Source organism: Montipora capricornis, chromosome 8, assembly GCF_036669925.1.
Source record: "Montipora capricornis isolate CH-2021 chromosome 8, ASM3666992v2, whole genome shotgun sequence".
Classification (NCBI taxonomy): domain Eukaryota; kingdom Metazoa; phylum Cnidaria; class Anthozoa; order Scleractinia; family Acroporidae; genus Montipora; species Montipora capricornis.
Genome location: NC_090890.1, coordinates 40,337,708 through 40,356,217, shown reverse-complemented (window position 1 = coordinate 40,356,217; position 18,510 = coordinate 40,337,708). Strand labels below are relative to the sequence as shown.

Below are 18,510 nucleotides of genomic sequence, written 5' to 3'. Positions count from 1 at the left end.
TGGCGTGCGAAATATTCACTTCCGGTTGCCGTCCGCGCGTGCTTAAGCTCCCTAGTTTTCCTTCTCCGACCTTGCCGCTCTCAAAATCGCGACACGACAAGCAAAAAGACTCCTTATTGATTGTAACGATACTCATATAACTGTGCATACAGAGGTGCAGGCGGACCTATTCTTAGTAACAAGATTCAGAAGACCTTTCCCCAACTTTAATTTTCTTTATGAATCTATTTGACACACGAAAAAGAAACAAGCTTCACTCTCGGTCTCAGGATTGTTATAATATACAACTGTATTCAAGTCATACGTTATGACTGTCTTATCGCCTATTTACAAGATGTTAACCAACCCGTTACGTTTTTAATCTACAATGAGGAGCAGAAGACAAAATATCATCAACGACGAACTGTCGCTACAGGACTGATTTGAAAAGCGCTGCACTGACTACTGCCGCTGCTAAATTATTTCATTAGGCTCTCTAAAAGGCCATAAAATCACTAGCTACCAGGCAGCTGTAAAATGATGCGGTGTATCAAACCTGGTCGGAAATTTCAGTCATCTGCAAAGTGCTCTGAAACCCAGAACGAAGGGCTTGTGAGAATATCCAGTCTTATTTCAAGAAAAGAAAAGGAGAAAATCACTATCGTTTGGAACTCGAAATGCCGGAATGTACATAGAAAGCAATGCTATACGATTCAAGATGTGCCTGCATCAAAAATGGGTTACCAAATATCGAACACAGAGAAATGGAACGTGAAACACACGGTAACGTTATTTCTTGGTTAAACAAATAAAGAAATTCAGAAGCATGGAATTTCACACATCTACGTAATGGATGGTAATGAAAAAATGCTTTTTTTGGGAATATCTTCGCCAGAAAATGATGCGTTGTGTGAAAGTCATTTAGGAGCTCGTGTGAAATGTTTTGAAGAGTGTCGCACAGCTGTCAGTTCCATCATGCCGCCATCTCTATCCGGTCTCGTTCCGCTTGCTCGCCTCAACCCAGTTCCCGAAGAAGTCGGCGTCATTACTGGTGTTGAGCGTACATGTGCACCTGACATACGGGACATGTCGCCGCGGGGAAGGTCTCCACTTGTCACGTCAGCTGGGGCTCCACGATGCAATCGTGTGATTCGTCGCTCTCTTTCAGCTCGCGAGATTGGTCTTTGTGCTCCTGAAAGAAAATTGCACAGCAAAAAATACCCAATGTCAAGATTTACCAAAAACTGCATAAACTGGCAAAAACAGTTTGTGAATTTCTGTACCTCACGCCCGGGTTGCTGAAAGCATGGTTAGCGCTAACCAGCGTTAAATAGAATGGATACCTGTTAACCAACGGTTAGCGTTAAACAGGCTTCGAGCAACCGACCCCAAGAACTCAACTATGAACAGTAAATAGTCAAAACTCAGTGTCAAAATAACTGCCAGTCTTTCCAGCAAACAACATAAACCTGCTTGATACACGTATTGCGCTTTGTGAGGGTAAGATTGCCGAACTACAAGCCAAGTTAAAGCGGTTCAGCACCTTTTTAACCGAGGATAACCTATGCCATGCACCTAAATGTTTTTTCCAACTACTTTTAAATTTTACGATACAATCTGCTAGCAGCTGAACAAGGGTATTACTATTTAATTTGGAAGTTTAAAAAAATAATAAATTTATTACATTTACGTACTTACCAACTGGTGACGGTGCAGCTGCACTCATCGGTTCCCGGAGTCGACCTGATGTTGCACCCGCCACACCACGAGTGGTTGAGCTTCGATGATTCCTCTCTGGTTCCCTTGGTTCACGTTCTCGTTCTAATACCTTCTCTACCCCCCTAAGTGCACCCCGATCAGCACCAGGATCTTGCTCTCGGGTCCCACTTCCCTATATAACAACAGACAGATGACAAAACGAGTTATGAATTTAAAAAAAAAATATTGTTCACATCATGCGCAAAAGAGAGTAAATTTATGCAAAGCGTGTGAGAAATAAAGTAGATACTAAAATTGAAAAATAAGTTAGCAGAGTGAAGTAAAATTATTATTTTATGCCATATTGATAACTCACAAATTTCAGAAGATTCCAGTCGAAGATGTAGTCATACACATATCCTTGACAGTGAAACAGATTACGAAAGAGCTGACGCAAGTGAGAATAGTCTGGCTTATCATCAAAGCGAAGTGATCGACAATTATTCAAGTATGTGGAAAACTCAGCTGCAATATAAGAGAAATTCATGGTTTGAGAAATTTACAAAGGTGCTCAAACAAGGCTTATAACAATTGCTACACCTAAGAACTGTAGCCTAATTAAGACTCGTTGAATTACAGTTGTGACCACATAACTGTCCCAAAGGACAGGACTTGTTCAGTCAGAACAAAAACTGATGATCTCTGACTCGTTTCAAAGTAGTTTCGGTCTAGAGGTCGTCTGTGTTCAGCTTCTTTCTTTGACCTTCATGCTCAGTAACTATTGTATGAAAGAGACAGGTATACAGGAAATTGGAAGGTTTTTTATATTGCCACATCTTCTGCGATTTTTATCATCACAATATCTAACATTGGAACTTACATGGAAATCCTTTACAAAGGACTTCAATTGGTGTGGACATTTTCTTTTCACTTATCCTCTCATACTTTTGTTTCTTTGTGGCAGCTTTAAGACCTTGCCACGGAAGGCTTCCCAGGTTGAAGTACATGAGAACGTATCCAAGTGATTCTAAATCATCCCTTCGGCTTTGTTCTGAAAGAGAAAAAAAAATCGTCCATGATCACCATAAAATACTACAGCCAGGCCCACGGTGCAGCTTTTACTTAAAACCATTCTGTTCATTGCCTGGACAACTTCACAAGTTAAAAGGTCCTTCTTCAGGTATTAAAATACTGTAAAACATTTGCCATGGCTTTTGCACATTGCTGTACTTCAACTGAGCATCTACCTAAAAAAGTAATTTATGGAAATACAGAAATATTTTGGTGGGAAATCTCGCTACATAGTCTTGCATTTAAAATGATTTTTCCCCGGAGAGTGTAATTAAGCAAAACACCTTTAAACTAATCAGCATACAATGCTTTTCACAAGGAAAAAATTCACTTCTTCAGCATGAATTATTGTTCCCTTTAGTTCTATAACAGGCAAGATAAAAATTTTGGTTAACTCACCCTCATAACCCATAGCCAAACTTAAGCAGTGCATAAATTTACAATGCAAATAGACCAAATGCAAAAATGGCTGCCAATAAATAAAATTAGTTTGACTAGCCTTGTTTTACAGCCAAGATTCTTTCAGTTTTACACTTGTTAACAAGGCTAGTTAGGCCAATTAACACTAAGACAAAAGAATACTTTGTTGTTGGCCATATTAATTTTGCATTTGGTCAATAAACACTCCCCAAACATTAGAGCTAAATTCTTTAACTTCAGAAATACTAAAGCAACATACCGATTCCCAAGTGAGTATTGATACTGGCATATCGGGCTGTTCCTGTGAGATTTTTGTTTTCCCTGTATGGAATATGCTGGTGGGTCCTTGGATCTCTATATTTTTTGGCGAGTCCAAAATCAATTATGTACACCAAACTGCCCTTCTTTCCAAGTCCCATCAGAAAGTTATCAGGTTTGATGTCACGATGTATGAAGTTTTTACAATGTACATACTCTATTCTGCTGATCTAAGTAAACAAACAAGAAAACAGTCAGACAAAAATTAACTCATTATAAACACTGTGTTATGGTAAGCTTGTGCCTCTTAAAGTGCTTCAGTGTTGTACAAACTATCCAAATGTCACCCCAACTTTAATATCGTATTCACACCTGTATAGGCTGTACCACAAATTTTGACAACAAACACTGCTTTCTTAAGTAATTAAAATTGGAATATGGCCTTGCCAGGCAAAGATTGCCTCATACTGTCGATAGCATGCATTATTCTTTGCAGTGTTTTCAGTGACAAAATTCATGCACATTGTAACTAGGTAGAAAGACTTCTCAATCTAGCAAATGATGTGAGCAATAATTTCCATTCACATTCCATAAAGATCTTAATTGAAGTGCCACAAAATACCCTGTTACAGTACTTGTAAACGAAAAGCTCTTAGAGTATGTAATTTTTTCTAGGCTCAAAACCAGTTTCAACAATTGAAAGAAACGTTCTTATTAAAAGGAATGACACTACAACAGCAGCAATGTTAGGGTGCCATATCAAACAACAGTTACATTGTATTCCTGAAAAAGATTTGGCCATTTTTGTGAGATAAAAAGTTACTGTGGCAACAGGAAAGCCTTGCAAAAATACCCCATATTTTGGCTTTAGCTGCTCACATGTCAAAACCAAACTTAGAGACCCCCATTTTTTATTTCTGAAATGTAATCTGCATGACTAAATGAAACGTTCTGCAAAGTTTAAAAAAATTCTGTGAAACAGATTCAGAGCCACCTTAACAAATTGAAAATTTAAGGTAGCTCTGAAGCCGCTCCACAGAATTCATTTAAACTTTTCAGAGAGTTTCACCTTGGCCTGCTGATCACTTTAATGAATCCAGTGAGCAGAAAATGCAAAAGCTCTGTTGCAATTTTTGTAATTCAGGGAAGCTTAATGGAAAATAAATGCAAATGTGAAAATAAGAATTTAAAAAGAAAAAGAAATATTGCTTTTGTGAACCATTTCACATCATCTTGGAGGTCAACTATCATAGTCATGAACATTGTAATAGTGATGATTAGCCTTACATTGTATATTTTGTGGTCCAAATTATTGTTTTTCTTGGTTTAAATTTTCTTCCAACAAGTGCAATTTTGATTTTCCTTTGTCTAAATACCTCTTACTAATTGAGTTTGAGGTCCGTACTGTAAAATTATGGACTTTGTTTTTTCCTGTTGATTTATGATCTAAGCGCAAAGCACGTGGGCCAAAAGGCAAAAAATGAGGAACCCTAATTTTACAGCATGGGCAGAGAAGACAATGTTAGTAAGAATCGGATGTTTATTATAAATTATCTCTGTGGTAATTGGCTGCGTGGGAAAGGAAGCTAGTTTAAGTCAAGCAGAAGGTCAGGAGTCAGGACGGCTTAGTGGTTATCAACTGTACCTTCCACCTCTGCCACCTGGGTTCAACTCTTGGCCCCAAGATTGCATGTGGGGTGAGTTTCAGTCTATCTCAACCTGACTCAAAGGGTTTTCCTCTGAGTACTCCGGATTTCCTCCCTCAGCAAAATCGACTCCCAGCCTATTCCATCTGGCTGTGGTGCTGTGCTCAGAGGTCATACATGGGTTGTGTTCAGGGGCCGAGCGCCTAGCTGGCAGCACAGCTCCTTCGTTCCGATCTCGTCAAGCCGCACCCTTAGCAATTCTGTCTCCGACTGCAAGTAAGGGAGTTTAGCAGGGAGCTAACCTGTATGCTTTTGATCGTTTACATGGAGAGGGCTGCACTGTTATTGTCTTCGTAATTGTTCCACTGATTTCACTCATGAAAGATTTGTTCTCTAGCCTCAATTGTCGTGGCATTAAAGTGTCATATGTTGGAGACATCATATTTCAAATCTTAAAGGGAAAGTACGGCCTAGAAAAAGTTTCTCTGAATTGAAAGCTCTTAACCTGCATTGTCATACTTGACCCCTCATTTCGGCTTAATGTGTTTAAATAGCCAACAATAAAGCTTCAAAAATGGGCAATTTTAAATTGAAATCCGCCATCTCTGTTTTTGTGTATGCAAACGAGGCTATGATGTAGCAATAGTCAAGGATTTCTCCGGATGACTAGATGTACATGACGTAAACAAGGAAAACACAGGTGAGGAGAGCGATATTTTGTAGACTTGAATCTTAATCCAGAGGCTAAATTGTATTAATATTGGCTCTATCATCAGAACAGATTTACTTCGTGGTCGTTGAACAGGGTTTTATATGTGAAATATAATTATGTAGGAGTTTCACGAAGCAAAAGAGAGCTTGCAGTGCTATCCTGAGCTCATTGCTGTGAAATAAACACCTGGAAATCAAGTTTGATCTGTCTACTGTGGCTTTCTACGAGATCCCTGTTACAACTTCAAGACAAACGATCAATTTATATATTTCCATCGAATGGTGAGATTAAATTGTTTCAGTAGTGTCTATAAAGCTAACAAAATTTAACGACATTTCAAGCTGTTTATTTTACTGCCTGGAAAACGCATAACAGTGAAAGTCGTCTATACATTGCTTGATTCAGTTTTCTCGCTCCAATATAATGATATTTTGGACTAGTTGGCTGAGATTTCAGTATGAAGCGAATGTTACCAAGACCAATATTTACCGTATTTACCCGTGTATAAGTTGATCCCATGTGTAAGTCGACCCCCCATTTTTGACTGCAAAAAAAGCAATTTTTTAATTTCTTTGTTAAATGTTACTGGGACAATAATCTTGTATTCTTCGATTTCTGGAAATGTGGATACACAAAAAATCAGGGCTTCAAGCACTTATAAATAGTTTGGTGGTTCAGTAGTTGTTGTATATGTGGGCATTTTGTCCTTGAATTTCGAAAAAGTTCTCAGAAAATCGACCATGAAAACCTCAAACTAACCTGTTTTGTTGTTCAACGATAAAGGGCTTTAGAGGATAAGCACAACATCACAGAAGCAGGAGTCAATCTTTGAAAATAACTTGCGAACGATGCGAAAATGTGCAAGGTTTAATTGGTCCTTGACTGATAATTTCTCACGACAAACAATAAAAAAGTCATAAACCAAACAATACGAAGTTTGCAAATGCATTTGAATCAGCCAGGTTTGTATAAAGAATGAAAAAACAATCATTACCAACCAGCATTTTCACGCAACACGAGTGACAATAGCTTGCACGCAAACACGAGGTATTGCGCCAAGTTACTAAGTCATTGAACGATTGCGTTCATTTGAAGAAACAGAAATGCCTTTTAGAGCTTTCCGCCTTTGGAAAACGAAAATTTCCAGTGTCTATTTCATATTTGTGCTTGTGAGTATCTTCAACATCTAGATTTGGACAAATCCTATTTCATTTCAACTGGAATTGCTTACATTCATTTTGAAGTCTTTTGTCGGCTTTTGTCCACCGCGTTCATTATGCCAAAGACAACAATCATTATTATGTTAATTTTGAATAAATTACTTAGCTGGAACTTGGCTCAAAATCTTTGACCCGTGTATAAGTCGAGGGCGATTTTTGGAGCTTCTTTTCAGGCGATAAAAGGTCGACTTATACACGGGTAAATACGGTACTTACCTAAAGATCTCACTTGAAGTCCTCCTTAGCAAAATCACAGACCCGAACAGACAATACAGCAGTCAGGTTTTCAGGTTTGAAGAATACATCCATGTTTTATTTTTGCAGGCCAACTTTTCTTTAAAATTTCATTTTCCGGTGGAATCTTCTGTTATTTTTACTTTAATACTGTATTGAAAGCATAAAACCTCAGCTGCCATAACTGTTGCTGTGAAAGCCTTGCTGCAACATCTGAAAGTTTCATAGGCGAAACAAATACGTTTGCTGAAGCATCAAAGATGGCTGTCACAGAAAAAAGAAAGTGAAAAAGAAAAGAAGGTACGCTTGTAGAATATTTCAAGGTTTTTGTCTTGGTTACATTTGCTCTGGCTGATTTTTGCTGCCTAGTTTGATTGACCAGAGAATCTCCAAGAATTAAGTGACTTGAGTTTCGCACTTATGGCCTACTTGGCCTACTAGCTATTGAACCACAAGACCGTTTACCATAGTTCATCTTACATTTTAATTTCTTGGAGCAGATAGGTCACACAACATCGAGAAAGTGATCGGGGAACAAAGAACTTGGTAAGGTTGAACACGTTTGTTGACTATTGCTGCATCATAACACGTCATATCTAAGATGGTGCTCTCCAAGTCATGAAAGAGGCGACTTCAAAGTGCTCTTGTCACATTTTTACAGGGAACTGCACAAAATGGCAATTATTTTCGAATTGAAAAGTTTCAGTACTTTAGAAAAAACATTTTCTAGACCCTATTTTCCCTTTAAATATAAACTGGTGTTTGGAAGTCCCGAGGCAATTCTCAACAACTATCGACACCTTTTTCGTCGAATGGGACAAAAGAATTTAGAATGCATGTGTATTCACTAAGATGTATCTTTAATCCCGGTCTAGCACAAGTCATTACCTACACCTGAAGCCTACCTGAACTTTCATGAGTGAAATCAATTGACTTTCCTGACGATTCGAAGCTTTCCCTTACTTGTAAATCTAACAAACTAGTGTTTCATTTCTATCAGCACAAATTACGGCACTAAGTGTTGGTCCAACATTTTTTTCTCCCGGGATTCTCATGAGGTCAACTTGTTGCAAGTCTACCACAAAGACTGCCATGTCAAAATCCAAAAAAAGAAATCTTCTTGGCGGTTTGAAATAGTTGCTTGCAAGATTCAAATGGTTTTACTAGTTTATGTAACAGAAACGACTTGCAAAACTTGCTAGAGAATGTTTTATAATTAAGCCGGCTGTACAGTGGGTGTACTGTAGAATATAGCTTGCTAATTCAGCCAATCACAGCATGCATACTTTCTGAGAGAAACAAAAGAAAATTGCAACTGAACTGCTTGTGAACCAGGCAAAAAATTTAATTTGAACCACAACATCCATTGGACATATTTTTCCACAGAAGTACAGTCCGCCTGAAAAGCTGCTAAATGACATTGTCAAAACTAGAATACTATTTTTTTCTGAAAAGTGACTGACACTGTCATTACTATTATGACACAACTAGACGCTCCATGAGCGTACGCTAGGTTGCCTATGGTACGTGTTACTGAAAAACAGAAGGGACTGAGTAGGGTGGTATTGAACACTGCAGCATTCCAGGTGATTTTTTTTAAAGTCAGGGGTCATTAAGACCATTTAAGGGGTCGCCCAGAAGTCGTACCAGCAGAGGCCCTTTGGCTCACACCTTCATACGACGAAACAGATCTTTTTCTGAGGTTAAAAACCTGGCTACCAGCCTATTAATCATTTGTCAGAAACAAAAACTTCCTGTCATCTTTAGAAAAAATAGGTGCACATTGCGTACGTGTGGTAGTAGAGTAACACAGCACTTTATTCCATATTGTCAACTGAGCTGCGTTTTGTCTTCCAGGATATTCAAGTTCAATATGTAGCTCTAAAAGTACACGATATTGCTTTGGTATTGTATATAATTGTTGTGTCACGGTAAAAGTCTTAGGTAAATAGCCCCCTGAGAAGACATGTGGTTGCTAGGAAAGTACTAAACCCAGAAAGATTGAAGAAAATAAAGGGAATCGAGAAACATTGCCTTCTTGACTGACATGTTGATCATTTCCAAGTTCCCTCAACTTCTTTTCACCACAAGTTTAAGTGTGGGGTTAGAAATGTGCGAATTCAACACATAGATCACAATTGCCCAACTCTTGAGGTTGACCATTGTTAGGTTATTTATCACCAGGTAACTCCATTGTTTCGGGAATAGCAGCTACTTTATTATTCATGAGCGTCACAATTTTTGCCGATTTTGGGGCTCATTTTGTTGAAACTCAAGCACGCTTCCAACAGACCTGTTTATTTTCGTGACTTATGCACTGCTTACAGTGCACTACCACAAAAATCCTCCCGTATCATATTTCAACACATGTATGCAAATTTGTTAAGCTCGAAAATTACACAACATGATAAAATTCACAAAACGTGGAAATCTCACAATAATCTTTGCCACCGAAAAATTTATTGAAACAAACAACATATTTGCTATTAGAGGCAAAAAACTCTTTCTATCTCAATTGCGTGCATGCAGACAAGACGCACAATCTGTGTCACAAAGCATATGCAATTAAATAAATTTCTGACAGTTCACATCAAACCCTTTCCGAAAGAACCTTGACCTTAAATAATAAAGCACAAAAGAGACAACAAGCTTTCATTCAAATAATTTTTCACTGTCACATTTCCAACTTTTTTTTACCTTTGCAGAGCTGAGTACAAAATAAATGTAACTTGCCAGACAACTTCGATGCAACTTCAGTAAACACTGTGATGCATTCAAGGCGTTCAATTCCTTCAATGTGTGTTAAATCCATAAAAGAATTGCCATTTGATTTCAGTGTTGTATATAATACCAAGTTAGAAAAATATTAGAAACAAAGCTCACTTGATATCCAACGGTTAAAAAATGAAATTGTTGTTGAAGGCCATTACTCGTCGCTTTAAAGATTCCAGATAATTATTTATTTTTCACCGCCTGTCTAGCTCATCCAATTGACGTTCCATTCCTGAGCTCCATGACGGTATATTTTGCTTAAAGATCCACTAAAACGCCATTTGCGTTACAATGACTTTCAACACGATTGAAGGTTAACAAGAATTAGTGAAATTTCCAGTTGTTACTGGAAGACTGTGCAGAGTTGAGTACGAATAAATACATTCAGTCAAATAGCCAGACAACAGAGATCACTGATCCATTTAAGGTGTTCGATTCCTTCTCTGTCTTTGATGAGTAGCACAATCATGATGTACATTTGTGTAACATAGTGAAATTTTACAAAATTTTTCATGCTGCCATAAAATTGGATGAAAAGGAACCTAACAAAATCAAATAGCCTCTTAAGCTGATATCTTAATGTAAAATGAAATTTTTTGTACTGATGGATCAAAAATAAGCAATTTTAAATTTACCCATGACCCCTTGCAGGCATGGTAATTTCCTCATTTTGCCTAGATTACCCTAAAAAATTTTGTTAAATAACCCGAAATATTCTCATTTTTAACTTTTGACATTACAGAAATGTTAATTTCAGAGTTGATTATATGCTTCGCTTGATTCGCAATTGAGAAATTCCGGCGAAATGTTCCACATGGATTGCAAAAAACAGGGAAAAATGGGCTGAAGTCCAGAAAAAACCGGTTTAACTGGATAAAAACAAGTCAAGGCCTGGTAGCAAAGCTTGCTCTGAGGGAACGTTACGAAACGTAATGGCGGATCTGCAAGGACACACTTTTGGTTCTTTCACGCTCTAAATTCGCTTTGTCAACCTCTGAACGTCAAGAAGTGTTTCAGACTCACAAAGAGGTCTTGTTCTTTCACAATTTGAATTGTTTCTTTCTGAGCTTTGGCATGTAATTTGTACATGAGATGAGCATTCTGTTTTTCTTTGGGTTTTGTAATGTGAGCTCGGACAAGCAAGATACAGAGGACATTTTGCGAAGCTGTGCTTTGGCCCTAAGGCAAATTGTAATGGCGGACAAAGTGTTTCAGACTGAGAAAAAATGCTCTGGCTTCTCGTGTGCTGAGAAATTTTCGGTAAAACTTTCTCCAAAGCAACTACCACAAATGAGCATTCTCGAACCATATTTTATTCTGCCTAACCACAAAACATCCGTGGGTTACAGACGCAAATTGCAAAACAGCACTGAAGATTTTAGGAGCGTGACGCTCAAGACTGTTGTGCTTTTCAGCCTCTTTTCTCCGTCATTGGTGAGAAATTAACCACAATTTTTTTATTTACTGGTTGCAACATTGTTTATGTGAAATATGCTGTCGATTTCGTTGTGAGGAATAAAGTACAAGCCGTCTGAAGAACCTTGTTTTTCTCGTCTTACTAGTTTGCGTGTTACGCGTGACGCGCCATTTTTTGTCCCCAAAGTGGACAACCGAATCCGTTTATTCTAAACTTAAGCGACCGATTTCGCTAATATACACAGTAAATGTTACTTAATATGTAAGAAGCATATCTGCGAAATGTGAGTGGCTAGCACTTTTTACCAGCGGAGATATGGCCTGAAGTGTTCGTTCAAGATACTGGTTTCCCAAATGTACATCATGATTGTGCTACTCATCTTTGTTGAACCCATAAGTTACCAAAAAATTTCCATTCGGTTTCAGTGTTGTACATAACACCACCTTAGCCAAAAATTAGAAATACAGCTCACTTTGATTTTGGCTCGGCGGGCAAAAGATTGTTGTCAAAGTCCATTACTCATTGATTTTAAGATTTCAGATATTTATTTTTCACTGCCTGTTTTGTTATTATCCAATTGACGTTCCATTCTTGAGCGCCATAAGGGTGCATTTTGTTTAAAGATGTACATACCCCATGCGCGTTACAATGACTTTCAACGCCATTGCAGGTTAATTAAATGTCCTCCTGTGTGCACCAGAGAAATCTACGCATTACCCTAGCCCCCTCAAACGTAACAAAATATGCACAGAAGACTCTATGCACAAAGACACCACTTAGCAGGGGAGTGACAGGCAAGACTTTTACTGACACAGGAAAAAAAAAATTCGGAGAAATGAAACGCAGATTCCGACTGGGTTTGGCAACCCAGTAAATAGCACATCAATCAATAACTTTTCTCACCATTTGATCAGCCAACAGCAGCACTGTTTTTATACTAAATTTTCTGTTGCAGAAGTTAAATAGATCCTCTAGACTGGGACCAAGAAGCTCCATGACTAGAACATTATAGTCACCCTCTGTGCCACACCACTTGATGGCTGGAATGCCAACTGTTGACAAAATATAATTGCCACATAAAACATGACAGAAACAATATTTGTAAAACATAATTCGTAATCAGCAGCCCTGAGTTTGGGCCTTTACTAAAAAATTAAATGTGTAATCTTTTGTCCAAAAACCTAATTGTTTTTTCAATGTCAACTCTAGTCTCACCACTTTGCTAAGAGGCCTCAACTTTTGATACAATGTATCAACAGAACACATACATGGGAAATATGTTAAGTGCCACTCACATAATTCAATCCATTATTCCTCAGTTTCTGAAATACTGATAACGATTGTCAGCTTTTATTGTCCATTATCCATTTATTAGGGCATTCTTTATATGTGGTTTGTCCACATTAAGCTCAGCAATTCACACTATCATTACCATTACTAAGTCTTCTTTATGCTCAGCAAATGTAACCATGGACAAAGGCCCAGTTGGACATGCCTCTTGCATGTCCATTCCAGGGGGGTCCAGGGGTATGCTCCCGGAAAATTTTGAAATTTAGACTCTTGGAAATGCATTTTCCACTATTTTAGGAGAAATTCAAGGGCATTCATGATATTTTCAGACAATTTCTTGTTGCCTTTTACATGAAAAAATGTCACTTTCTTTGTACATGTGCTGTTGGTGTCTTGTGCCCATTCTGTTGTAGCGCTTCCTTTGAATTTTCACTCAGTCCACCAGGGTTTGATAAAGTTGGTTTGGCAGATTTGAATAATAATCACTTTTCTCCTTTTCCCTGCCAACATTTCAGCTTATACATATGCAGGGTTTTAGCAGGCGGCAAACCATGAGGACAAGGCAAAGAATGGACAAAGTTAACTGAATAGACTGTAATGTGCAGTGCTAGATTTTCTAACCCATATGAACCATGTGAGCATTAGCCCGACTGATGGAAATGGGCCCACACAAGGATAGAGAAAAACCTCAACCAGGGCGGGAACTGAACCCACGACCTTCGGGTTAGATCTCCGCCGCTAACCCTAACCCTAAACCCTAACCCTAACCCTAATCTCCTCCGACTGAGCTACAAGGTCAGACGGGAGCAGGCCGTGGGAACTGAAGTTTTTAAAGAAACGGCAATGAACATGTACAAGTACAAGGAAAGGTTACATTTATACAAACGTTGGCCGTGTAGCACTTATATATTTTAAACAGAGTTAACTGAATAGAGTGTAATGTGTAGTGCTAGATTTTCTAACCCATATGAACCATGTGAGGGTTAGCCCTACTGATGGAAATGGGCCCACACAAGGACAGATGGACAACACAAGCGTTTTCCAAGGGCTGAAGGCACAAGGTTGTGGGGGAGGGGGGGGGGAGCATCCTCCAATGGGAAAAATTTGAAATTTGAGCCTCTTAGAATGCATTTCCTGCATTCTGGAGGACAAATTAGGGTATTTGAATAGAAAACTGAAATAATTTGATTTTGCTTTTTTTATGATTTACGATTCAGAGAGAGCGTACATGAATACTCTAATTTTTTTCTTTTGGAAATTCAGTTGACAGCAAAACATACATTGGGAAATAGCGTGACATAGTCCCTTAAAAGGCTCCTTTGGATTCTATACAGCTGCGTGCAATGTATTTCACCAATTGTGACCGAAAAGACCTTTGGCGGGTGTCATATTGTCATGCTTCAAATGTAGTTAACATATCAGGCAGCTTACACCAAGTACTGGACTACTGGACCGCTCCTTCAAAAACGTATGTGCTTGATCCTCGAATGGACAGGAAAACAGAAATCGCTGCCGAAGTTACTCAGAATTCAGGCGTCTCTTTACCCTGGTCCCAGAGTTTTTTCTTGAGCTGTAAGAGAGCCGTGAAGCGGCACAGACTAGTTTGGCGCGAAAGACAAAAACTTCTGGTTACTTTGGATGTGAATCTCACTTTCATGCAGACGCCATCTGTCAAATGCATCAGATTGATGATTGCAAAAGGGACCAATGGCAACTTAGTAATCACTCAATCGACCATTGACTTTCTGCTTGGTTACAAGTCTTTGTGGTTTGGTAACTAACAAAGACTCATTACCAAGCCCCAAACAAAGACTCATAACCAAGCAGAAACTCAATGGTCGCTGTGTGGTGTTGAGTGTTAAAAAGGCTCTTTTTCATTGTTTTAATGATTCGTTTGGGACACTAACAGCTGCCTGACGTCACTGGCAGCGCTTCAATTGAGCGGCTAGTGAATTGAAATGAAAGAAAAACCTTTGCCCTTGAATTCTACAGAGGAATTTTAACTGTGGGAATATTTTGACCAGAAACATTTGACTTAATTTGGTGGGCTAGTGAGAATTGAGTGTTCAGCCTTGGTATTTTACTATAACCATTGACAACCGATGAACTGATAATGGCTTAATTTGCATCAAATCTGGAAAAAACACACAGGAAGGAGACGACCCAAAATGACAACAAAGTTGGGCTTTTTAATTGACAATTTGTTCGTAAAAATAATTATCTTATCAGGTCTTTTTATCAGGATTCCCGTACAAATCCTTATATTTCTCACACTGAGTTTGGGGCGCCTGTGCTTATAGTTGATGCATCGTTCCAAAAACGAAGCATGTAACAATAGACAAAGTTCACATACAAGTGAGTTAATTGGTATTCCAGAATCTAAGCCTTGGAAAACGTTTGTAGAACAACAAAGCAAGCAATCGAACTACCTACTTACCTCCACCTTGCATCATCTTGTAGAACTTCGCCTCTATGTGCAGCTGCGGATGTTTAGTCTTTACACATTCTAATTTGATAGCAACCTCTTCACCAGTTGAAATATTTGTACCTGTAGCAACACAACAAGAGATTTAAAGCCAGCCAATGCAATGCTTGGTATAGAAAGTTGTTACGGATCCTATTTTCGACCAAAGCTTCGGGTATATGAGCCACATTTCACGGTAAGGCTTCGAACTGGCCAAATACGTGAAGTGCAGATATGTTGATCGGCTTATTTATAGTTGGTACACGTTAAATAGAGTAGAAGACAACAAAATTGTATCTTAGTTAATTAAGCTTACCCAGGTAGATGTCTCCAAAAGACCCACTTCCAATCTTCCTACCAAGACGGTACTTGTTTCCAACCCGTAATTCCATTTTCAATTCAGCGAAAAAATGAAATAAGCACTAAGAAATCCAAATACAATTTGTCAAGCGTTGTCCTCCTCAGTCGTAAGACATCAACAAACCAAACACCAGCGCAAAACGGTTTCCTTGTACTTGATACCGGCCGATATAGAAACTGGAAAAATCTTTAATCCGTTAACTTGACCTGTGCTATGAATTATACCATGCTGAATGAACGATGGCCAGACTGTACAAAGATAAATGCACAACCCCGATCCTCCTGTGAGCAATTTTATTTTGGCAATGGCAGGATCGATGGCGTGAATAATTTATTTTCCGTGAATGACCTTATTTGGTGTGGATCCTTCAGAACGAATGGCCATCGGAAAAGAATCGGATTTACGTGACCCGAGTAGTGACCATAAGAACTGGGTACAAGTGACCGGGGTAACCAAGGGTTACTGAGGGTTACCTAGAAACAAGCGGAAGTTTTTATCACACAGCTACGATTTTTTGTGAGAGGGCCTTCTCTGCAAGGAATGCAAGTTTAAAGTTATTAACAAGTGAAAATATGGGTATAGAGCAAGAGAGGTTCGTGCAAGTCGATCCGGAACTTATCTGCTGCATTTGCGCAAATGTATTCGAGGACCCTACTGAGTCGCCTTGTCAACACGTTTTCTGCAGAGAATGTATTTCGCGGTGGTTGGAAGATAGAAATACTTGTCCAACTTGCCGAAGTCCATTGCGCCCTGGTGACCTGAGGCCACCACTGCCCTTGCTAAAAAATATCCTCGCTAAACTCCGAATTAGATGCAACTATTTGGAACAAGGCTGTACGACAATAGTGGACTATGAACAACTTGGCAACCACATCCGTCGCTGCCCCTACGGCCCCAATGGAATGTCCTGTCAAAACGAGGGATGCCAAGATACTTTCCCAAGAAATGAAAAGGAACGTCACGAGGCAGAATGCCCCTACAGGAAGGTGGTTTGTACGCAGTTATCCAACCACGGCTGTGGCATGGAATATAAACTTAACGAAGCTGCTAACCATAATTGTGTGGACAGCCTGAAGGCACTTGTTCGAGGTAAGTATCTGTTTAACCCTATAGGAGTACAGTGCTGATATGGATTTTTGGAACCATTTTTATTTATAATATATAGATTTAGCCAAGCCTAAAAGCGGAGCTCCCGTTTCTAACCCCATAATGCAATATAGTGTATATGGAAATAATTATGCTTCCTGTAACGTAAGCTTAGTAAATTCGCTTACTCGACTGCAATTTCACCGTCAGCTAAAGCAGCTCACGACTGGACATCCATTTCACACAAAAAGCCTAATATATAGATTCGGATATACATTTAGCCAAGCCTAAAAGCGGAGCTAATGGCTAAAAGCGGAGCTAATGGAAATAATTATGCTTCTGCATTAAGTACAAAATTAATCGTCATTAAGCTTATTACGGTATACAGTTTACAGTGATCAGACACCTGTGACTTGACAGCTGAAAACAAACAAGCCTTGCAAACCGTAACCGACCTTGTAATCAACAACTAAAAATGAATGTACATGCAGAGTGATCTCTTTCGCAACATTTTCCGTTTGACCGTCAATCTTTACACCCTCTCTCTTCAGTTTAGAACAACAACAAAAGCGTACTAAATTCGCTTACTCGACTGAAATTTCACAGTCAAACAAAGCAGCTCACGACTGGACATCCATTTCACACAAAAAAACCTATAAATGTGATGGTTGAAATGTGTAAGAATCTCTGTCAACACGAATTGCAAACGTTTTCAGGCCTTTTTCGTTTTTTTAGTGAGTTTTACAAAATATGTAAGGGAGTGAGGCATATTGATTAAGACCTAAAAAAGGAAAACATTACCTGGAAGATAACCGTTGTAAATAATGTTTTGTCTCTCGCTCTATTTCTCTCAGCTTTACTGTGATTTTCATTGAAATTTTCGCTTCTTCTCCTTTCTCGGCTTCTCTCAAGGCTGATCTTCGCTTAAACTTCTCAAATTTTGTCCCCTCTTGTCTCATGCTCTTTTGCTTTTCTTCCACTTTCCTGCTCTTTATCCCGTTGCTGGTCACTAAAGTGATTTCCCGCCAGAAAACCACGCGATTTGCTGTCAAGGAAAATTGCCCGAACACTCCCGTCCCCAGACGATCTCCTGCCTCCCTACCCCGACAGCCTGTACGGGCGGACGTACGTGACGTCATAAGCAAAATTTCTCGCATGCATAGATTTCCTATAAAATCTTACCTATGGTGCTCAGCTGGCCCGCTTCTGAGCTCCGCTATAAATGTGATTGTTGAAGTCGGTCAGTATAAAATGCAAACTGCAGCCCAGACTGGGTCTAAAATGCAGACTGAGGCCAAGGTAGATCAGAATCTCTGTCAACACGGAATTGCAAACGTTTTCAGGCCGTCTTTTTCGTTTTTTAGCGACTTTTATAAAATATGTGAGGCAGCGAGGCATATTGATTAAGAAGGAAAACATTACCTGAAAGCTAACCGTTGTAAATAAGTGTTTCCTCTCGCTCTCTTTCTCTCAGCCTTACGGTGTTCTTCATTGAAATTTTCTCTTCTGCTCTCTTCGCGGCTTTTCTCGAGGCTTTCTTCGCTTAAATTTCTCAAATTTCGTCGCCTCTTCTCATGTGCTCTTTTTTGCTCTTTAATCTTTATCCAGTTGCTCTTCACAAATTAACAATTAGACCCGTGGCCCTTGAGGGCGAAGAGTCCAATTGTTAATTAGTATCACCCAACTAGTCGGACAGAAAAGGCAATAACAAATGCAAGTTGAAGAAATAAAACGAAAGAAAGCGTCACGCTTTTCGCTACTCGAGGACTATTACTCTAGCAGCGTAGCCAATTAAAATACAGGATTTGCATTAGTCCACCACGGGCAGTTGGGTGGTACTAAATATGATTTCCCGCCAGAAAAACGCGGGTTGCCAAACGCA

General features: G+C 39.1%; 1 protein-coding gene across 1 annotated transcript; it reads right to left on the bottom strand.

Annotated features, from left to right (window-relative positions):
* Positions 1-192: 192 nt before the first annotated feature.
* LOC138058916 (casein kinase I-like) lies at positions 193-15,849 on the bottom strand. Its single transcript, XM_068904373.1, has 8 exons — positions 15,498-15,849; positions 15,155-15,265; positions 12,331-12,479; positions 3,428-3,656; positions 2,558-2,728; positions 2,054-2,202; positions 1,678-1,870; positions 193-1,171 (listed from the first exon to the last, which is right to left on the bottom strand). The coding sequence occupies exons 1-8, from the start codon at positions 15,571-15,573 to the stop codon at positions 897-899; spliced, it is 1,353 nt and encodes a 450-aa protein (XP_068760474.1). The 5' UTR covers positions 15,574-15,849; the 3' UTR covers positions 193-896.
* Positions 15,850-18,510: the final 2,661 nt, after the last annotated feature.